At 40.3% G+C, this 23,778-nt stretch overlaps 1 protein-coding gene across 1 annotated transcript in view; it reads left to right on the top strand.

Moving 5' to 3' along the window:
* Positions 1-23,778, top strand: part of HTR4 (5-hydroxytryptamine receptor 4) — a 175,473-nt gene that overhangs the window by 134,073 nt on the left and 17,622 nt on the right. The window contains exons 8-10 of the mRNA XM_068981116.1: positions 13,919-14,072; positions 15,160-15,201; positions 17,486-18,054. Of these exons, the coding sequence (XP_068837217.1) occupies positions 13,919-14,072; positions 15,160-15,201; positions 17,486-18,054 (765 nt within the window). The remainder of the gene's footprint in view (positions 1-13,918; positions 14,073-15,159; positions 15,202-17,485; positions 18,055-23,778) is intronic.

The following is a 23,778-nucleotide window of genomic DNA, read 5'->3' as shown; positions in this document are numbered from 1 at the left end:
TGAATCCACCTGGCAATGCAGGAGATGCAGGTTTGACCTCTGGGTAACAAAGACCCCTCTGGAGAAAGAAATGGCAACCCACTCCAGTATTCTTGCCTGGGAAATTCCATGGACAGAGGAGTCTGGGGGACTACAGGCCAGGGGGTTGTAAAAGAGTCAGACACAATTTGGCAACTAAACAACAGCAACATGGTTTGAATAGTAGTAATTGTAGCAGAGAAATAGGCGGACAATTATAGCCAGAGAAATGCTGTGTCACACATATATACGAGGTACTGTAAAGTACCAGGGCAGAGGGATTTCCCTGGTGGTCCAGTGGTTAGGAATCAGAACTTTCACTGCTGGGGCATGGGTTTGATCCCTGGTCAGGGAACTAAGACCCTGCAAGTCATGTGCTGCTGCTGCTGTTTAGTTGCTCAGTCATGTCCAACTCTTTGCAACCCCATAGACTGTAGCCTGGGCTTCCCTGGCTGCTTAGACGGTAAAGAATTTGCCTGCAATGCGGGAGACCTGAGTTCGATTCCTGAGCTGGGAAGATCCCCTGGAGGTGGGCATGGCAACCACTCCAGTATTCTGGCCTGGAGAATCCTCATTGGCAGAGGAATCTGGCAGGCTACAGTCCAAAGTGTTGCAAAGAGTCAGACACTGCTGAATGACTAAGCTCAAGACTGTAGCCCTCCAGGCTCCTCTGTCCATGGGATTTCCCAGGCAAGAATACCGGAATGGGTTGCCATTTCCTTCTCCAGGGGATCTTCCCGACCCAGGGACTGGGCACATCTCCTGTGTCTATTGCACTGCAGGCGGATTCTTTACCACTGAGGAACCCAGGAAACCCACAAGTCATGTGGCATGCCCTGCCCCGCCCCCCCAGAGAAATGCAGAGATGAAGAACCAATCCACATCTCTGACAGGACAGAGTCTCCCCTGAGCTTTTTGGGGCCAGAAGAACTTTCTAGGGAATGTGACCCTTGGGCTTAGTCTGGAAGGGTCAGGGGGATAATCATCCAGTGTCTACTGACAGACTGATCAGTTCATGTATATCAAAGTATACCTTGGAAACCTGATTTTTGGAGATTATATTTTTATTGGATTATCCTTTTTTCTTTAGTCAGTGATAACTCAGGAGACACCTTCCTAGACAACTGATATTCCCCTTCTTGCAAGTTTTCTTATCGTGAGTATACAGAATATTTAACCAAGAAGAACATAGTAAACATCAGATCTGCACATTGCATGTGGGATTATGTGCAAAGACTTGATCTGATGCCCTCTGCATCTCTGACAGGAAGCAGTCTTTCCCTGTCCTTCCACCCCTATAGTTTTTCCTTACTGGAACCCACAGTTTTACCTCTGCTCATGGCTGCATTCTCAGCCCCTTCTTGTGCCTGGCTCCTGGTGAACATCCCTGTGAGGTCTTCCCCCTTGGTCCTCCAGGTGACTGGCAGCTTGCCGAGCCTCTTGGGATGCCAAGAAAAAGGGCTTTAGTTTCTTCTTGAGCTACTGGTGGTTTTCTGTCTTCTCCACCTCCTCAAAAGAGAACTGGAGGAACTAAAATTTAACAAAATCAAGAGCAGAAAGATTGGTCTTTTTCTCTAAAATTCTGCCCCCTAAATATGGATCACCTCCTGGAAGGAGAATTACTGCCCCGCCGGTAAACCCCACAGTTGCCCCCGACTGTATGCTACCTGATTACCTCTGTGGTTGGGTGTAACATCTACCCCAAAACTTAGTGCCTTAAACAACTATGCATTGTTATTAGATGTCACAGTTCTGTTCATCAGGAGCTTCGGCTTGGCTGAAGCCACTTGGTGGCTTTTTACTGGAGACTGAACTGGCGTGGAGTGTCCAAGGTCATTTAGTTATATACCTGGCATCTTGGTGGGGTCATCTGGAAGGCTAGGCTCAGCCAGGCTCTTCTCTCTGTCCACGTGATCCCTATTCATGATCTCATGTTGATGCTTGCTAGATTTTTTACAAGACAGCTCCTGACTCCAAAAAACCAAGAGTCTTATTAAAAATTGAACCTGGGACTGTCATATAACACTTCCAATGTACTCTGTTGGTCAAATCAGTCACAGGGCAGCCCTGTGGGAAGGGTGCAGATGCCCTGTCCCTGGATGGGAGATGTGGCCATCTTTAATTCATTACAATTACAACCTCTTATAAAAACTCTGATGTAATTCAATACCCTGTTTACACATAAGAAAACAGATACACAAAGATGTGTAGTGTCCAAAGATTTGTCCAAAGTCAAAAGGAACATGCATGAAATGTTTGGGACTAGAACCTACTGATTTTCTTGCTAAAGGCAAAATGCACTTGTAAATCCTAAGTTTGCTGGTTCAGTGAAGATCTTTAACACTTTACTCCTAAATTTTAAAGATGATTGTGCTTTATTGATTAGGAATCGTGAAAATATTTGTGGTGAAATGTTTCTGTTCTCTTATTCCATTCCAAAATCCAGGTCTTATCAGCCACCAGATACTTCATCTCTTCTCTCCAGTGATTGACATTTTTTTCTTTAGCTTATCTTAATTGGAGATTTGATTTCTGTGGATCATCCAAGATGTGATCTTCAGCCATCCCAGGTAGAAAAGCTGGGCCTGGATTAAGTCTATGAGAGGATGCTACATCTAATCAACCTCACTGCTTGTAGCCAGTATGGTCTCATTGTTTCCATTCAACTTGAGGGATCAATTCTTTGCCTTTTGTTTCTTAGAATCAATGACCAGGTTGAACTCAGTGGCTTCTATGTTATTTGTTAAATGATTTAGAGTCCCAGTTCCAAAATGTATTTAAATTTGTTTACAATATTCTTATATATGTATACACACACACACACACATATACATATATAGATATAAAATCAGAGCTTCCCAGGTGGCACCAGTGGTAAACCCTGCCTGCAAATGAAGGAGATGTAAAAGATGCAGGTTCGATCGCTGGGTTGGGAAGATCCCCTGGAGGAGGGCATGGCAACCCACGCCAGTAATCTTGCCCAGAGAATCCCCACGAACAGAGGAGCCTGGTGGGCTGTAACCATGCAGTAGCACAGAGTTTGACACAACTGAAGTGACTTAGAACACACGCACGCATACATATAGGATCGGAGGGGCTTGGAATAAAAAGCATCACTACAAACAAAGCTAGTGGAGGTGATGGAATTCCAGTTGAGCTGTTTCAAATCCTGAAAGATGATGCTGTGAAAGTGCTGCACTCAATATGCCAGCAAATTTGGAAAACTCAGCAGTGGCCACAGGACTGGACAAGGTCAGTTTTCATTCCAATCCCAAAGAAAGGCCATGCCAAAGAATGCTCAAACTACCGCACAATTGTACTCATCTCACACACTAGTAAAGTAATGCTCAAAATTCTCCAAGCCAGGCTTCAGCAATACGTGAACCGTGAACTTCCAGATGTTCAAGCTGGTTTTAGAAAGGCAGAGGAACCAGAGATCAAATTGCCAACATCTGCTGGATCATGGAAAAAACAAGAGAGTTCCAGAAAAACATCTATTTCTGCTTTATTGACTATGCCAAAGCCTTTGACTGTGTGGATCACAATAAACTGTGGAAAATTCTGAAAGAGATGGGAATACCAGACCACCTGACCTGCCTCTTGAGAAATCTGTATGCAGGTCAGGAAGCAACAGTTAAAACTGGACATGAACAACAGACTGGTTCCAAATAGGTAAAGGAGTACATCAAGGCTGTATATTGTCACCCTGCTTATTTAACTTCTATGCAGAATACATCGTGAGAAACGCTGGGCTGGATGAAGCACAAGCTGGAATCAAGACTGCTGGGAGAAATATCAATAACCTCAGATATGCAGATGATACCACCCTTATGGCAGAAAGTGAAGAGGAACTAAAAAGCCTCTTAATGAAAGTGAAAGAGGAGAGTGAAAAAGTTGTCTTAAAGCTCAACATTCAGAAAGCTAAGATTGTGGCATCTGGTCCCATCACTTCATGGGAAATAGATAGGGAAACAGTGGAAACAGTGTCAGACTTTATTTTGGGGGGCGCCAAAATCAGTGCCGATGGTGACTGCAGCCATGAAATTAAAAGACGCTTACTCCTTGGAAGGAAAGTTATGACCAACCTAGATAGCATATTCAAAAGCAGAGACATTACTTTGTCAACAAAGGTCCATCTAGTCAAGGCTATGGTTTTTTCAGTGGTCATGTATGGATGTGAGAGTTGGACTGTGAAGAAAGCTGAGCGCCGAAGAATTGATGCTTTTGAACTGTGGTGTTGAAGAAGACTCTTGAGAGTCCCTTGGACTGCAAGGAGATCCAACCATTCCATTCTAAAGATCAGTCCTGGGTGTTCATTGAACAGACTGATGCTAAAGCTGTAACTCCAGTACTCTGGCCACCTCATGCGAAGAGTTGACTCATTGGGAAAGACTCTGATGCTGGGAGTGATTGGGGGCAGAAGGAGAAGGGGACGACCAAGGATGAGATGGCTGGATGGCATCTCCGACTTGATGCACATGAGTTTGAGTGAACTCTGGTAGTTGGTGATGGACAGGGAGGCCTGGCGTGCTGCAGTTCATGGGGTCGCAAAGAGTCGGACACGACTGAGCGACTGAACTGAACGGAACTCTTAAACTTTATGTGTCAGAAACTTTGTAAGTTTTAAACATATTGGTCATCAGTTCTCACAGCCAGTCAATGAGCTGGACAGTCCCAGATGAGGAAATTGAGTCTTGGAGAGGTTAAGTAACTGATTCTAAGACCACGGAATTGGTGATACCCAGATGCAAAGTAAGATGACTGCTAAAATCTCCTCTGATTCTGAAAGTCTAGGGCTCCAAGTTGTTCTCTTTGCTCCTTCTGCCTTCACTGTGGTTGGAAGGGCAGTAAGTGAGGAGGAAGAATTTTCCTTAATTGCAAGAGGGGTGGGAAAGTTTAGCATGGAACATAAAAATACATGACTGCCTTCTAAAAGTTGTCAAAGTTGATTGTGTCCCCAGAGACATTTAGAAGCATTTATCACACATTTCACATGGCTATAGTTGGGGAAGCTAGGAGAAGGCAATGGCACCCCACTCCAGTACTCTTGTCTGGAAAATCCGATGGACGGAGGAGCCTGGTAGGCTGCAGTCCATGGGGTCGTGAAGAATCAGACACGACTGAGCGACTTCACTTTGACTTTTCACTTTCATGCATTGGAGAAGGAAATGGCAACCCACTCCAGTGTTCTTGCCTGGAGAATCCCAGGGACGGGGGAGCCTGGTGGGTTGCTGTCCATGGGGTCGCACAGGGTCAGACACGATTGAAGCGACTTAGCAGTAGCAGCATAGTTGGGGAAGCTAGTGACTGGTCTACCTAAGGGGATTTTAATGGAGTTTTGTGAGCAATGCTTGGAAATGTTTTGCATAATATATTACTTTGTAAATATCCTTGCTACATTTTAGTTAATCCTGGCCATCTGGAACCTCATTTGTCATTTAAACATTTACTTAACCGCTTTGTAAAAGTATTCTAGTTAAAAAAAGAGTGTGAATTGTCCAGTGGAAGTCAAGAGAACAGACCTAGATTAATCCAGTGGATTAACTCACTCCAGTACTCTTGCCTGGAAAACAGCATGGATGGAGGACCCTGGTAGGCTGCAGTCCATGGGGTCACTAAGAGTCGGACACGACTGAGCGACTTCACTTTCACTTTTCACTTTCCTGCATTGGAGAGGGAAATGGCAACCCGCTCCAGTGTTCTTGCCTGGAGAATCTCAGGGACGGAGAAGCCTGATGGGCTTCTATGAGGTCGCACAGAGTTGGACACAACTGAAGCTACTTAGCAGCAGCAGAAGCTGAGACAGAATTGCTTTTTCTGATGAATACTATCCAGCTAGCCTGTGAACCAACCATTATTTTTCTTGACTTTGTTGTAATTCATTTCCTTTGGTAGAGCAGTGTTGATTGTGATGGACATTTCCCAGTTCAAAAAAACTTTTGGTGATTCTTCCTAGCATAGCATTCAAAAACCTCTAAGACAATTGTCTCAAAGTGTGGTCACCGGATGACCATCAACAGATCATTTGGGAACTTATCAAAAATGGAAATTCTTAGGCCCCATTCAAGATTTACCTGTACCTGTGTTTCAATAAGCTCTCCAGGTGGTTCTGAAGCACATCATCATTGGAGAACCATTGCACTGAGGACTGCCCCTCAGTCAGCTATTTTAGGCTTACTTCCTTCTACTTCCATATAAACACTCTCCCATCCAGCTAATTGTACTCTGTTATATTTATATGTGTATGTGGATACAGGGATGTATATTTATAGATGGATGTGTATATATATAAAATTTCTGTCCCAGATCTTTGTCCATGCTCTTTGTAACACCTGGATCATATTTTCTCCTCCACTGTCCTTGTGCTGTGTTGTGCTAAGTCGCTTCAGTCCAACTCTTTGCAGCCCTGTGGACTATAGCCCACCAGGCTCCTCTGTCCATGGGATTCTCCAGGCAAGAATACTGGAGGGGGTTGCCATGCCCTCCTCCAGGGGATCTTCCCAGTCCAGGGATTGAACCTGTGGCTCCTGCCCTGCAGGCAGAATCTTTACCTCTGAGCCACTGGGAAAGCCCAAAACCCAACTTAAAAGACACTTATTGGAGACAGCCTTTTCTCATCTCTGATAGACACAGCTTTTCACATTTTCAAAACCTGGTCCCACATTTTAGTGTTATTTATTTTAATTGGTAGTGATCAAGGGTTTACTATTTATTCAGCCCTTTTGTGAGTATAACTCTCTATATAGCATTGTACTAGGAACTGAGGATACAATTTAGAACAGGCAAACATCTGTGAAATGTATAAATCAGTTAGGGGTAGACTTTCTTATAGCCTGTCCTAGAATAGCTCTGAGAAGGTGCAGGTCTCTTATACTGTACTGCTGGGTGTCCTGTAGGTTGTATTAAGTTATGGTGGGTAGAGTGGAAGGTAATATTCTAGGCTTCTCTGATCTGTATAGAATACACCAGAGAATTATGCTGTCCTTATAGCTACCATTCTTAACAGGGAATGGCACACTAACTCATACAGAGGACACAGAGTCCTTGCTGTTGGTGAAAATCACCTCCTCTAGACCAAAGGTTTTCAACCGCAGCACTACTGTCATTGTAGATCAGATGACTTTTTGTTGTAGCAGGCTGTCTTATGCATTGTAAGACATCTGGCAGCATTTCTGACCCCTGCTCCCTGAATGTCAATAATATCACCCTTTCCAATTATGACAACAAAATATGTCTCCGTACATTGCAAAATATACTTTGGTATGAAAAATCAACCTGGGTTGCATGCAACTAGGAATATTTTTACCAGAAAATAAAACTCAAGAGAAACGTAAAAGCTCTCCTTAGATATCTAGGACCATTGTGCAGAAAGAGAATCAGAGATAGAAATTTTAATTCGAGACAGAGGGTAAAACTGGAAGTTACAGAAAATCACTTTTGAAGGAAACTTTTTAACTTCAGGATATTCTTAAGTTTAGAGTGTACTGTTGTAGGACTTGGTGAATTCCCAGACCTTCGTGCTTTTATGCAGGCTTGGATATGCTTCATTTTAGAAGAAACTTGGGGACTTGGGGATTTTGACGATGCTTCAAGTTTTGAGATTCAGCGTTTTTTATGTTTTGATTGTTTTTTAAAATGGCTTGTAAAGAATTAGAATAGTCCCTTGGGGGTTTCAGGGGAGTGACAGAGTGAAGTGATAGTAATGAGGTCAATGTCCTGGCCCTTGTGTCAGGCTGCCTGGGCCAGATCCCAGCTTGGTTCTTACCACCAGTGGGACCTTGGACAAATCTTGACACTTCTCTGTTTCCTCATATGTGAAATGGGTGCATTTATAGTTCCTTAGGACCAAATGAGATTATACAAGCAGGAAATTTCCTTGTTAAGGAAATGAAAAGTAGCTCTTATTATTAACTCAGCATGCTTTTCATAAATTCCAAATAAATTGCAAATTTAACTAGCTATTTCTGTCAATGTTGCACATGTGTTTGGGGGGCAGGTCATTATAGGAAAAATATGTTTGTTATTAACACTGGTAATATAATCCAAAAGTAATTATTAAAAGCAACCATGATAGGTAAAAATCAAGTTTTTTAATATCTGTCTGGTCCTTGATCTACAAACAAAGCTAGAATGTTAAAGAAGCTCCCTCCATTAGTCAGTTAATAGTGGAACTCAATTTTTATTCAACATTTTTTTCAGTGATACTGATTTTCACATACTTAATTTACATCCTTCAAGAGGATGTTTATTTTTCTGGATCCTTTGCTAGAAACCACATATTGAAGAGATATGAGGAAAGAAACTAGAAGAATATGAGGTGGCTTAACAGCTGTCTCAAGGGTGCCAAGGCCTTGATAAGAATCTTTGGCCCACAAAGTCAAGTGAGCTTTCTAATTTGAGCTCCAAATAAAAACCTTATAGTTTTTAGGCTTAAAGTCTCTATTCCATGTCACTTAAAAATCATACTATTTTTATTGTAGGACATGACACCAGATTGAAAGTGTAGAGGAGAATATTTAAGTAAAACACATACATAGACACAATTTAGTATGTTTCTTAGTCATCTTTACCTGTAATTCACAATTTCAATATAGTTTGGAGAAGGCCGTGGCACCCCACTCCAGTGCTCTTGCCTGGAAAATCTGATGGACAGAGGAGCCGGGTAGGCTGCAGTCCATGGGGTTGCTAAGAGTCGGACACGACTGAGCAACTTCACTTTCACTTTTCACTGCATTGGAGAAGGAAATGGCAACCCACTCCAGTGTTCTTTCCTGGAGAATCCCAGGGATGGGGGAGCCTGGTGGGCTGCCGTCTATGGGGTCACACAGAGTTGGACACGACTGAAGCGACTTAGCAGCAGCAGCAGCAGCAATATAGTTTAGAGAAAATAAAATTCCTTTTTCCCCTTTACTTATTGTTAGTTTTTATAGTAGGAAATAAAGGATTTTTCCTAGGCTTGCTCCACCACCTAACATCAGTTTGTGTGTGTGTGTGTGTGTTAGTTGCTCAGTCGTGTGACTCTTTGTGACCCTATGGACTATACCCCATCAGACTCCTCTGACCATGGGATTCTCTTGGCAAGAATACTGGAGTGGGTAGCCATTCCCTTCTCCAGGGGATATTCCCAACCCAAGGATTGAACCTCGGTCTCCTACATTACAGGCAGATGCTTTACCATGTGAGCCACCAGGGAAGCCCCCACTTCACATCATGCAAGACTAATTTTCTACAGCTGTCTGTTCATGAAACCATCACTACATCCTACCTTATCTGTCTGGGAAATGAACATTTCAAGCAACTTTATTCCAGGCCCTCATCATTCAGGTCACAGACTGTGTATGTAAATGTGTAAGGGATAGGTAGGATGTGTCCTGTATCCACAGGATGCCTCTTAAAGTTGAATTTCAAAAAAGAACCTGTCACCATTATTTCTGTAACAGCAGCTCCAAATAGCCAAGGGCAATGCAAGTTAAGTGGTCAAGAATCCACCTGTCAATGCAACAGATGCAGGTCCGATCCCTGGGGTGGGAAGATTTCCATGGAGAAGGAAATGGCAACCCACTGCAGTATCCTTGTCTGGGAAATCTCTTGGACAGAGGAGCCTGGCAGGCTACAGTCCATGAAGTCACAAAAGAGACAGATACGACTTAGTGACTAAACAAACAACAATGCAAATTAATGCATCAAACGTTTGGACAGCAGAACTTGGGGAGATCTTATTGTCCACATGATATTCATCATGCTATGAAATCAGACAATCACCTTGGCCAAACTAGGCTTAGAAAAGAAAGTGAAAGTGAAAGTCACTCAGTTGTGTCTGACTCTGTGACCCCATGGACTATAGAGTCCATGGAATTCTCCAGGCCAGAATACTGGAGTGAGTAGCCTGTCCCTTCTCCAGTCTTCCCAACCCAGGGATTGAACCCAGGTCTTCTGCATTGTGGGTGGGTTCTTTAACAGCTGAGCCACAAGGAAAGCTCAGGAATGCTGGAGTGGGTAGCCTTTCCCTTCTCCAGAGGATCTTCCCAACCCAGGAATCAAACTGGGGTCTCCTGCGTTGCAGGTGGATTCTTTACCAACTGAGCTGTGAATGAGCACGAGTATAACCATGTGGTCATAGTCCTTTTCTGTAAATTCTATTGTCTTCCCAACATAATCCTCTAAACATACATATCTACTTATGGAAATCAGAAGAATCATCTTGCCTCTTCAAACATACCCTTTGTCCTATAAAATATTGATTTTGTTTTGTCTTTTTGAATTTTTGAATCTACATGACAATGGAGATCCAAACAAATTCCTAAAGTCTCTTGTCTTTATCTAGTATTTTGATACCTGTTCCAAACCTCAAAAATCATAAGTTATTTAGCAAAGATAGGGAAGCACCTTTTTTCAGCTATCTTTTGATTGCTTTCTTTGGGTTGGTGGATGAAGAGATGCTATAATTTGAGCTTTGACCTGGAGGTGTAGTGAATAAAAATGAAAGCATTCTTACTTAGAACAAAGTTTCTATGAAGGACATATCTGGCATTCAGAACCATTTTCACTGAGGCAAGGTACTTTGGTTACAAGTAGCAGAAACTTCTTTTAGCCAGCTTTATTAGGTTTTGCTAGAGCTGACATAACAAAGTACCACAAACTGAGTGGCTTGGAACAACAGGATATTTATTATCTCAGTTCTAGAGACTAGATGTCTGAAATCAAGGTGTTTGCAGGTCCCTTCTCCCTCTGAACCTGTAGGGAAAAGATTCTTCCTTGCCTCTTCCTAGCTTCAAGTGTTTTACTGGCACTCTTTGATGTTTTTTTGGCTTGCTGAAGCATCATTTCAATCCTCTGTCTTCACATTGCCATTTTGTCTCTGAGTGTGTCTGTCTTGTCTAACTTTCCATTTTTATAAGGATTTCAGTCATGTTGGAGAAGGCGATGGCACCCCACTCCAGTACTCTTGCCTGGAAAATCCGATGGACGGAGGAGCCTGGTAGGCTCCAGTCCATGGGGTCGTGAAGAGTTGGACACGACTGAGCAACTTCACTTTCACTTTTTACTTTCATGCATTGGAGAAGGAAATGGCAATCCACTCCAGTGTTCTTGTCTGGAGAATCCCAGGGATGGGGAAGCCTGGTGGGCTGCCGTCTGTGGGGTCGCAGAGTAGGATACAACTGAAGTGACTTGGCAGCAGCAGCAGTCATGTTGGATTAAGGCCCATCGTAATCACCTCATTTTAATTTTATTACTTCTCTAAAGAACCTGCTTGCAAATAAGTCCATATTCCAAGGCACTGAAGGTTTGTATTTCAGCATATCTTTTGGGAGAGGGAAGCGCATTTCAACCTATAACATCATCTGCACAAAAGGGAATTTAGTGGAAAGATATGAGGTGGCTTGTTTAATTGAAGGAAGAACTAAAGAATTGAGAACCTAAAGGGGCAAGAGCATGACTTCCCAAATATCTAAGGAACAGGAACTGCTCTCAGTCCTGCTGAGAGCAGGAGGCAACTGTGGGAATAGAGGGACCTTTGCTGACTTTTCCATCACCACATCACTCTGCATGGCATTCAGAGTTCCAGGAAAATGTCTGATTAGGTCACTCCCTGGCTGGAAAAGTCAGAATCACATCATTTATTTTCCCAACTATACAACAACAAGTGAAAAGAGAATTCCCAAAGGACTTGGGATGCTATTACCAACAAAAAAGAGGGAAGATGGTAAATGTACAAAACTAATATATAATCTAGCTAATCTAGGCCCTCTAGCAGGAAGTGAGGAAGGGAGCAAATTTTGAAAAAAAAAAAAAATGTTTTCATGTGCTCCAAATTCATCAACTTTTTGTAAGTAAACCTCTAATGATTATTAATACAGCCATTCAGAAAAATTTGCCTTTCTTATATAAGTCAAGAGTGTGAAGAGAATCCCACTTAATCATGATTCTTTCCATTACTGAGTTAGCCTTAGTTAGATTTGGCTACCATGTCTGTTTTATAGATAAAGAAAATGAGTCCCTGAGTAATTCCCTCTCCCATTCTTTGGTTTGTTGTTCTTTGCACTTTGGTCCAGATCAGGACTGGGCACAGGGAGTTCCCTGACACAATGTGGTCAGCTACTCTTTGATGCCTTAGAGGGAAGGGTATAATTCTCCCCTCCCAGATCCTATGGCACTCTCTTCTCATGCTCCAACACTGGGCTTTCCTTCTCAATTCACCCTCTCTCCCAAATCATCCTACCACCAGCTTTTCAAAGAATATAGCCTTTGTTCTATTAGTTAGGCTTTGAATTAAGAAAAGAAAGGAAGAGGTGGTAAAAATTAACAAAGTGAATTGCATAAAATGAAGGGTATAAGGGGGTGGCTTATCATTAAATGGTATAAAATCTTAAAGAATAGACTTAGCCTCCAGGCTGTCTTTTTGCATTTTTTTTCTTTGACTTTTCCAAAGACAAATGGCTGATAAGCTTACCATGGTATTTCACTTGTTGTCAGATTCAGTGAACTGTCTGGGCATGGAAGTAATGGTCTCCAAGATTGGAACAACATAGAAGGAGCAATCTAGGAGTTAGAGGCCAGATCACTGAGTGGGGCAAGTTGTACCTCTCTCTGGAGATAAGAAGAAAGCTAGTACCATAGGCGAGACTTCCTTGGTGACACAGATGGTAAAGCGTTTGTCTACAATGCGGGAGACCCGGGTTCGATCCATGGGTCAGGAAGACAGCCTGGAGAAGGAAATGGCAACCCACTCCAGTACTATTGCCTGGAAAATCCCATGGACAGAGGAGCCTGGTAGGCTACAGTCTGTGGGGTCGCAAAGAGTCAGACACGACTGAACGACTTCACTTTCACTTTTAGTAACATAGGCAAAATCTGAGCTCTGGAAACCATGAGTAGAGAGTCCCTGGAGAAAGATCAGACCCTGATAAATGGAAATAAGATGGTCTCTACCAGTAGGTAGGAAATGATGGAGCAGGAAATATTTGAAACTTTACTTTCTTGGCAGCAGAGAAACAATTAAATGCTTCAGTCCAGAAATAACACATGTTAATTGTATTCATAACTCAGGCCAAGATAGTCAATCGGCCCCACTCAGCCACAAGGAGGCCAGGAACTGGACATATGTAGCAAACAGCAGCGATGATTTCCACTTGTCAGAATGCAAACTCCAGGTTCGTCCCCCTCAGGCTCTATTTCAGGAGATCTTTGAAATCTGCATTTTAAGCAGATCTCCTCAGGTGAGTCTAATATAGAGAAGAAGGGCAGAATCCCTGGACCAAAATTTAAAGAACACTGACTTAGAGCATCAACTCGGTATAGGTAGGTATCAAGAGGATGAGGGCAAGTTTGAAATACTGTTCTTAGAGCTCAGATGTAGGGCCAACTCTGGGTTACCTCACGTTGTTGTCAAAAGGACTGCGTATATCTGGATGCAGATGCCCAGAGAGCTGGGCAGTGGCCTTTAAAACTCCTAGGCATGAAGGTAGTGTTAGGTCTGTGCCTGAGATGGAGCAGACTCTCAGGTATATGTTGAGTTTCTCAGGTATCGGGAGAGAAAGAGGGATATGGGACCAGTGTCTGGTAATGGTTCGCATATGTGTGATCTAAAGTTTATATTTATAGTAGCAGAAACTCCCTGGAAAATACAATATTTTATTGTGCAATTGCTTTTTATTTTCTCTGTTCTTTTCCCACTTCTCTCTCCCTTCCTCTACTACTCACTCATCTAATTTCCCCCTTCTCATTCCTTTCTCCTTCTTTATTTTTATTCTCTACTTCCCCCTCTAATTTGCCCCTTTCCCACTCTTTCCTCTTCTTATTTTCCTTCTCCTCTGTACTTCTCTCTCGTGAATTATGCCTCCTCCTTCTCCCTCTCATCTATCCTTTCCCTTGACACCCACCCCCTCTATTCTCTCTCCAGGTATTATGCCATCTGCTGCCAGCCTTTGGTCTATAGGAACAAGATGACCCCTCTGCGCATCGCATTAATGCTGGGAGGCTGCTGGGTCATCCCCATGTTTATCTCTTTTCTCCCTATAATGCAAGGCTGGAATAACATTGGAATAATTGATTTGGTGAGTACTCATGCAGACCGTATGGGTTTACTGTTTGACTAACTTGGTTTGCTTGGGATTCTAAATAAACAAACAATGTCAGGTTAGGTGGGTATCCTAAGAAAGATCCTGACAGAGTAACAACAATAACAACAACAGCAAAAAGCAGGCTAACATTTTTGAAAGTTTACTCTATGCCAGAAAGTAGTACACTAAATACACGTAATCCTGACAGCAGCATCCCTTTGGGAAAATTATAATAATTTCTGCCCAATTCACAGATGAGAAAACTCAGGTTCAAAAATGGTGAAGTAAATGGCAATCCACTCCAGGACTATTGCCTGGAAAATCTCATGGACAGAGGAGCCTGAGAGGCTACAGTCCATGGGGTCGCAAAGAGTCGGACACGACTGAGCCACTTCACTTCACTTCACTTCTATATGCCTGTGAATTCACAGCTAGTGAATAGCGGAACAGGTATTCAAAGCTTAGCAGACAAACTCCAGAGCTTGAGGGATGTGATATATCCCAAGAGGCCTTCATCTCATTTCATGCTGAGACACTTTGAGGCTTAAGGTGACCCATGGAAAACCTGTCATGGGGGTGGAGGTTTCCAGAGAGTGTATGGGCCCAGAGTCCAGAGAATTGGACCCTAAGCCCAGCTCTGTCACTGAGCCACTTCCTGAAGGGCTGTGATGAGAAGATCCTTGGGTCCTCATTGGGAACAGTGTCTTTGAGCAGTGCAGGAAAACACGGGTTGCAGGCATCTATCAACTCCTGTCTAGATGCTCTTGGAGAGTTTCCAACTCTGACGTACTTTGTTTTCAATATCAAACTTGCATTGATGATTGAAAGCTATGATCTAGATCCATTAGCAGGGATATATATATATATATATATATATATATATATATATTTTTTTTTTTTTTACCCCCCTAAGGAAGTTGTCAGGCAGTCACTTTAAGATGGATCCCAGGACCCTGACCAGGGAATGGGGAGGAGAGATTGAGAGTGAACTCTGACCCAAGAGGACCAGTCAGAATAGGAGCTGCCCCTTCCTCTCTCCATCCCATTCCTAGCCCCTAATCTTGCCTTATTCTTTGTCCAGGAAAGGATATCCAAGCCAAGACTGGGCCAGGATTTGCATGTGGTATGTCAGAACGAGAGTTCCTTGGGCTTCTGAAAGAAATGCTGGGGACAGAGGAGTGGAGAAATGAAAGGGGATCCGTACAAGGGAGACTGTATGGATATTTTTTTTAATCCTATCCCTTTTCTTTCAAGCTCTCAGTTTTATCATTCTTGGGGGAAATGAAATTCAAATTTCTAATAATGAATAGATAAATATAATAATGGCCAGCAAATGTTGAACACTTACTGTGTGCTGAGCCCTGTGTTAATTTAATCATTGTCTCACTCAGGACTCACAACAGTGCTGTGAAGTAATCATCCTTAGGAAACAGGGTCAACGAGGTTAATTCACATTGGTAGGGAATGGCGGAGACTAGAGCTAAGCCCAAGCTTACTGGACCCAAGAGTCTATGTCCTTAAGTTTGTGCTAAACTTAATCCCTAATGGAGAAGACCTTTGGAAGTATAAGCTTCTGTGCATCAAAATTTGTAACAAGGACTCAGCACTCTTACCTTCTGAGGTAGAACTTCCAAGAGAAATAATCTAGTGAACTGTGTTCTTTTGTGATAGTGAGATAGAATCATCCCCTGTTTAATTCATGTAACTGGGGAACAGGGCATCTGCTTACTATTAACATGCTTTGTGTTTGCTCCATGATATTGTAATTGCATTTCATATCTTTCACTCATTTGCACATTGAATTGGCCTAGAGAGAAACTAGCGTAACCCAGGTGTTCATTATACCTATGTAGTTGATCCTTGTTATTCATGGTAATAAAGTTGCTGCAAATACTGAATTAGCAAATCTTGAATCTTTGTTCCTAGGTGAAATATAGGATTAGGTTCCTGTGACTTGAGGCAAATAATACTGAGATAAAAAGATTTGATAAAAATGTCAACTCAATAAGACTATAACCTTACAATATACTATAAGACAAAATACTAAATGTGTATACAACGAATGAAATAGCATATTATTTATCATACATATTTTTATTCATATCTCATATTCATGTGTATGTTCACACTGGATGCAGGCTGACCTCAGGAAGGGAAGTGTCATTGGGTTACACAGCTCTCTTCAACCAAGATCTATTCCTAGAGAAGACTGATAACTAAGAGCCATCAGCATGCAGAGTTTATAGGTGGAAAAAAAGTCTTTCAGTTCCTAAGATGAATCTAGTATATCACAATATTCAAGGCGAGTGAGATTTATACCAGTAATGTAACACTATATGCCATTGTATGAATTAAAGAAAGAAGAGAAAACCCACATGATCATCTTATTACTATCAAAAATGCATTGACAAAATTCAATATACAATCATAATTTTAAAATTTTTTCATCACAGTAGAAATAGAAGGGAGCTTTCTCAAACAGAGGGCATTGACAAAAAACTGACAGCAAATGTCATACTTAATAGTAAAATATTGAAATCTCCCCTCCTGAAACTGGGACTGGAAAAATGGTGTCCACTGTTACCATTTTTATTCAGTATTGTACTAGAGATCTTATTAAGTTCAACATGCAAGGAAAAATGGTATTAAGACTAGAAAGATAGAAATGAAATTGTCATTATTTGCAGATCACATGATTATTCATGGAAAACATTCAGAAGAATCTAAAGATGAAATATTAGTTACTAATTTAACAAAATTGTTGAATACATAGCCAATATACAAAAATTTTTCAGAGTTCTACATATTAGCAGCAGATAGTTTGGAATATGAATTTAGCATAGTACTATTTGCATTAGAATAAAAATGCAAATATTTAGGTTAAATCTGGCAAAAGATATTTATACAAAAATGTAAAATATTACTGAAATAAATTCTGAAAGACTTACATAAAGAGAAAGAATTATCATGCTTGCGAATTGGAAATCTTAACATTGAAAAAATGTCATTTTTCCTCAGTCATGCTATTCTAATTCCTATCAAAATTCTAGAAGATTTTTATGGAAATACTGAGATATAAGAAGACCCAAAGCAGCCAAAAGCATATTCCTTTCCTACCGTCATGGTTCTATATGCTGTAGGCTTATTAGAAGAAAAACAAAAGCTTTTCTGATAAACCTTTTTTATTTTCTTTCCCTTCACCCTTTTTCTTTATCAATCCCTCCTTTTCCTTCTCTATTCCTTTCCTCTTTCTTTCAACCTTCCAAATCCTCCTTTTCTCTTCTTCTTTTTTATCCTTTGTGTTTTCTTATAATTTTTCTCATTCTTCTCCTGCTTCTTCCTATTCACTTTTTTATTCCTTTCCACCCACCCTACTTCTTCACTTCCTCTTTCCCTCTAACTCTCAGATAGAAAAAAGGAAGGTCAATCAGAACTCTAACTCTACGTACTGTATCTTCATGGTCAACAAGCCCTACGCCATCACCTGCTCCGTGGTAGCCTTCTACATCCCATTTCTCCTCATGGTGCTGGCCTATTATCGCATCTATGTCACAGCTAAGGAGCATGCTCACCAGATCCAGATGCTACAACGGGCAGGAGCCCCCACAGAGGGCAGGCTCCAACCAACAGACCAGCATAGCACTCATCGCATGAGGACAGAGACCAAAGCAGCCAAGACTCTGTGCATCATCATGGGTTGCTTCTGCCTTTGCTGGGCTCCCTTCTTTGTCACCAATATTGTGGATCCATTCGTAGACTATACTGTTCCTGGGCAGGTGTGGACCGCTTTCCTCTGGCTTGGCTATATCAATTCTGGGTTGAACCCCTTTCTCTACGCCTTCTTGAATAAGTCTTTTAGACGTGCCTTCCTCATCATCCTCTGCTGTGATGATGAACGCTACCGGAGACCTTCCATTCTGGGCCAGACTGTCCCCTGTTCAACCACAACTATTAATGGATCCACACATGTGCTAAGGTGAGTGCTCTGGGGCTTGTTATGTGCAACTGCATGACTCAGAAGAGGTAACTTTCGAGTTTTCTGTTTCCAGATGAATTATTCTTAAAAACCTGTATAGTATTTTCAAAGATTAAAATAAACGTCTCCCATCTGTTAGTAGATTAGAGTAGTGGATAAGCACTTAGGCACTGGGGCACAATGATCTGTATTCAAATCCAGCCTCTCGAGTTCTTTGACTTCAGGCAAGTCATTTAACCATTCTGAACCTTTGATTTCATTTAAAAAATGAAAATCATAATCACAATTTCTACATCACAGTGTTTTTTTGAGAATCAAATTAGCTAGTATGTATAAAGCATATAGTACAGAATCTGACACCTAGTAAGAATATAGCATATATTATCTACTTCTATTTACAGGTACTATTTTAGGGTAGTAATTAAAGCCGTAGTAAAATAGTCTTTATTTTGATCCTCAGTGCCACTACTAATCATTTGCCTAATCTTTCTTGATTTTTACTTTTTTCAACTGTAAAAAATGGTAATAAATATAACACCATCATATAGGACTTTTATGACAGTTAGGGGTAATGTATTCATATATGGCCGGACACATAGAAAGTGCTCATAATATTACTAATAATATTGTAAACTAATAGCATATAACCTGATACCATAAGATGGCTATGAAATAACATGATAAGCTAAAATAAAATACACAAAGTGATAAATGTGCAATAGTAATGCCATATGATAAATGATATAATGGAAGTATGGACAATGTAGACTGGGGGTATGAGTAGGAAAGAAGCTGATTTGGTTAAGGGAATGAGGGAAAACGTCACAGAACAGCCTTTTATAAGAATTTTAGACTTGGAGGAGATGTCACAGAAGGCATTCCAGATAGAATGAGCAGCATGAGGAATATGAAAGCAGCATTGGAATATGAAAGAGTGGGGAGATGTCAGGTGATTTACCCAAGGTCACATAGGTTGATGGAGGTAGGAGAAAATTTGGAGTTGAATTTCAGTGACTAGGCATGATGCCTCTTTCCAAACTCTGATAATTTTCTTGCTACCCTGCCTTACAGTTGTTCTTAGCTGTGAAAAGCCATGTATGATAAGTACGTTTATCCTTTAGCAAAGATGAATCATCAACAACATTTTTTTCCTTTGTCCTGAGATGCACAGGAATTTCAACAGAGCAGTTCCTTCTCTGAGACAAGCATTTAATTTTTCTGATGATGACAATATTTAGCTGTTTTGGCAGCTGAAAATTGGGGACTTTTCATTGCATGTGTAAGAAAAGAAGAAAACATAGGAATTTCTATGAAATATCAATACTTTGCTTCAGAGATTTCTCAGAAACATAAATTCAGTTTTCTGCTACTGGTGTTAACAGACTTGTAGTTAAATCCTAGTATGATGTTGAGATTCCAGCTGGTGGAAAGGCCTCAAAGGATACTCCTATAGGCTGGCATTCTTATTTATTAATAATTATTGTGCCTTCATGAGTGTCACAGAAAGGATCTTACAGTAAAGTGAAGTTTGTGTATGAGAACTTCTGTGTGGGTGCCAGAGAGCTTGTAGTTATTTAAGCTTAGTTGCCTACTACTTAGAGAGTCTGTTCTAGTATTGCCTTTATTAAGACAGTTGTTTAGAACTGATGCCTTTTCCCCACAGTAACAGTCATAGAGTTTAGGGTTTCTAGGGCAGCAGGGCAGCCCAGGAAACCTATTTTACTAATACTGTATTATTTTATCCGTCCTGCTTTTGGAAATCTGCAGCATGATTGTTAAGCAGAGAGAGCAGTTTAGAGATGGCTTATGTGTATATTCTTCACACTTTGTTCCTAAGATTTGTTTCTTCCTGAGGCCATGAAAAGTACAGGAAATTGGTATCAGGTATTTCACTGTGGAGGTGAAGAATCTTGTAAGACTGGAGGTAGCCTATACAGAGAAGAGAAAACTATTTGAAACTTGAATCCACTAGAGTGTAAGCCTTGCAAGGACAGGAATCCTGCCTGTTTTATTTCCTGCGACATAACAAATGCACAATATGGTGCTTGATGGATAATTTAACAAATCATAAAATTAATTCTCCAGATTGACTATTTTAACTCAATCTAAGAAAAATGTGTGTTTTTCCTAAAAATTCCACAAGTAGGACATCAACAAATGCAGATGAATGAATGAAATATAAAACCTGTAGCAATGAAAAGTGAAGTCATCTTTTATCCTACTAACCCAGCCCCTAGACAACAATTACCACTAGTCTATAATCTTTTCAATGCATTTACAAATATTCATAAAACAGATTCACAGATTTTTCTCTCTTCATTTTACATAAATGGAGCCATTCTGTGTATACTTTTCTGGACCTTGCTTTTTATTCTTTAACAATGCATTTTAGAGATCATCCCACTCAGACATATAGATCTAACTAATTATTTTTAACTGTTACATAATGTTCTGTACTAAAAATACATATTACATTTTATTTAATCATTTCCCATTAATGGATATGTAGGTGTCTCCAATCTTTTGCTGTTACAAACTGTACTATTTTTAATGTCCTGAAACACACTTCTTTGTGCATGTGCCAGTATTCCTTTCAGATAACTACTGAAAGTGAAACTGTACTATTGACAATTATGTGCATTTAAAAAAGTTATGCTTACCATAACACTGACCTCCCAGAGCACCATAGTACCTTGCATTTTCATCAGCAGGCTGTGAGAGTATCTGCTACTCTTTCCCCTCAATGGGTATTATGCACCTTTTATTAATATACTACTTTGAAATATGCTCTTTCATTTTATTTGCATTTCCCAGATGATTTGATAGATTGGCCCTTTTTAAAATTAGTTATTGACTGCACCTTCCTATATTTGGTTCTTTGTCTGAAAACTATGTTGTATTTTTCTGATTAATTTCTGGATGTTCTTTATTATATTCCAAATATTAATCCTTTGTTAGATAATTTGCAAAAACATACTCCCAAACAAAATCTTCTGCTTGATTTTGAATTTTGGTTAGCTTTTTTCTTATAGAAGTTTCAAATTAAAAAAAAAAAAAACTCTTCTTATTTGACCTCTTGCAGTTGACTCAGTTTTTTTCTTGAAAAATTTCCTAAATTAATTTTCTTAAATACCATATTTATCTGGTTTTCCTCTTAACTCACTAGCAATACCTTCTGAGAATCCTTAACAGGTTCTTCCTTTTCTATCTGGCCTCTAAATGTTGGAATTCTTCAGCACTTGGTTCCTAATACTCTCCTCAAACTACATTCTCACTTTATGTGATTTAAGCATCCATAGCTTTAAATGCTTTAAATCATCATGCTGTCAGCCCTCTCATTAATTTATATCTCCAGGTCATAGCTGCCCTTTGAACTCCAGACCACAAGATCCAATTTGCTTCCTTGAAACCCCATTTATATGTTTCTTTGGAATATCAAATTTCATGCATCCAGAATAGAATTCTTCTATTTCTCCCACCCCAACCACAAATTTCCTGAGTCTTCCCTGTCTCCATAAGTAGAGCTATCATCTACCATATTAATAAATGGCCCTGAGGGAGAGCTAACATGTTAGAAGGAAGACTTAAAGGTTTTAGAAAGGAAAACCAATCAGCCAATGTTGGAAATGTGGAGTTAAATCTAAATAAATGCAAAATTTAACCATACAAGCAAAATATAAGTCACAGAAATGTAGGATGATGCCTGAACAAATTTATAGCTTTCTGTGTCAAATTTGGAACTGTGTGTCAGGTTCCTCTTCCAAGGCATCTATTGACAAAGTATGGGGCAGCCCATCAGAGACCTCCTTCCATATCATTAATAATTATGATTATGATCATGATGCTTAACATAATTCCAGAAAAGTGTGCCAATTACTGTATTTAAGAACTTTGAAATCATTGTTGCATTTAACTTTCACAACACCAAGAGAATTTGGTGTTATGATTATTGTCATTTTAATGATGAGTAAACCGAGGTTTAGAGAGGGTAAGTAACTGGCCCAAACTCATACAAGTAATAGTAAATGATGAAGCTCGAAGCTGGAATCAGGATCCTACTCTTCCTGACTCCAGAGTTCAGTCTTGTCCAGCCCACTTAGAGTCAGGAATAGGGTTACCACTTCTCATGTTCGTCTTGACTCTTGGATAAATTCGATGAGACATTTATCAGTCTGTCAACTCTGCCATCATGCTCATGTTTCTCTATCTTGTCTGCAAACTGTGAAGATTAGTAACTTGTTCAAATCCAGGCATTTTTTCCATCTCTTTTCTAAAAAGGAACTAAAGTTGTATCAGATAAGTCTATTCTTTGTAATCTCATATTGACTTCTTGCCTGGGCACACATTGACTATTCAAAGAAATAATAAACTTAATAGAAACTCATCTCAGGGTAGATATAACCTCTTCTATAGAAAACACCCTTTTTGTGTTTTTTCAATTGAATCATTTGTTCTTCTCTGCTTCCTCTGGATGGCAGTGACCTGTTTATAGTACTCTTTCTTGCATTTGTACTGCCTGAGATTATAGAGTTCCTTATTTAACCCCTAATAAGGCTAGTTATTCCTTGAGGGTAGAAACCATGGCTTTCTTTTCTCTGTATACCATTTAGCCCCTCACACAGTGTCTACAAAATAGTATATAACCAAATGATCAGTACATTCTGATGAAAGATTCACGTGGTCAAAACTGAAAGTTGGTTTTTAAAAAAATCTTCCTTGAGATTCTTAATGTAGAAGACTTAGTCTACAATCCAAGACTCACACTGAGGAGGGCCAGTTAATGGCAGCACTCTGAGACTCTGACCTTTTTTCCTCTTAAAATCTTTTTGAAAAAACGGAATTTTACTTTTCCAGGTTGAAATAAAAACAAGCCAGTCTGGCCTCAATGGTTTAGAATAGTAGATTTCCCATACTTGGTCCTATCTTCACAGCCCTTTGACTTACATGACATTTTATTATTAAACAAGCAGTTGGGTAGCCATTTTTGCAAGACATTTTTCGAGGGCTTTGGTCACTCAGCTTGTACTGACTAATGTGCTCATACTAGCAGAATAGTCTGCAGTTGTCTTTGGTTGTTTTCTGTTGGATAATTATCTTCTTTGGGAATATCCAGCCCACAATCAAAATAGAAGTGAAGATACCATTTGGTTATCTAATGAAATAGTTTGTCCAGATATGTAGGTTATACAGTCTTTAAAAAAAATAGTTTCCAAACATAAATTGTATCATATGAATGTTTCTTGGGGCAGTTTTAATTTGTATGCACACATATATAAGAAAGAGGCATAATGCTAGTACTATGTGAGCAATGGATTCTAACAGGTTCATCCTGTGTATAAATTGATTGTTAGTGAATCTGGAGCCAGCTTCTCTCTCCTTGTCATGTCTTTAACCTGATTCTATAGCTAGATTTTCCCCATCTGCCAGTATCTCTCTTAGTCTTCTAGAAGTCACTTTATCGGAAACTCACATCAAATATAATGGCAGAGAAAGGAAGAAATAACCTAATGAGAAAGCACTGGCTGCTTTCCTACTCAAGTCAGGAAAAAGAAAATGATGGCTTTTCACTTCTCCTGCTCAACATTGTGTATACAAAATTCAAATGACAAAAGGAAGAATTTATCTGATATTAACCAGTAAAATATGGGAGAATATTCCTTTGGAAGCTTGCTTCAGCTGTCATTCTTTAAGTCAAGTGATGCTCCACACTTGGGATGCATAGTG

The sequence above is a fragment of the Capricornis sumatraensis genome, chromosome 9 (assembly GCF_032405125.1).
Source record: "Capricornis sumatraensis isolate serow.1 chromosome 9, serow.2, whole genome shotgun sequence".
NCBI lineage: Eukaryota > Metazoa > Chordata > Mammalia > Artiodactyla > Bovidae > Capricornis > Capricornis sumatraensis.
This window is presented reverse-complemented; position numbering and strand designations above follow the sequence as displayed.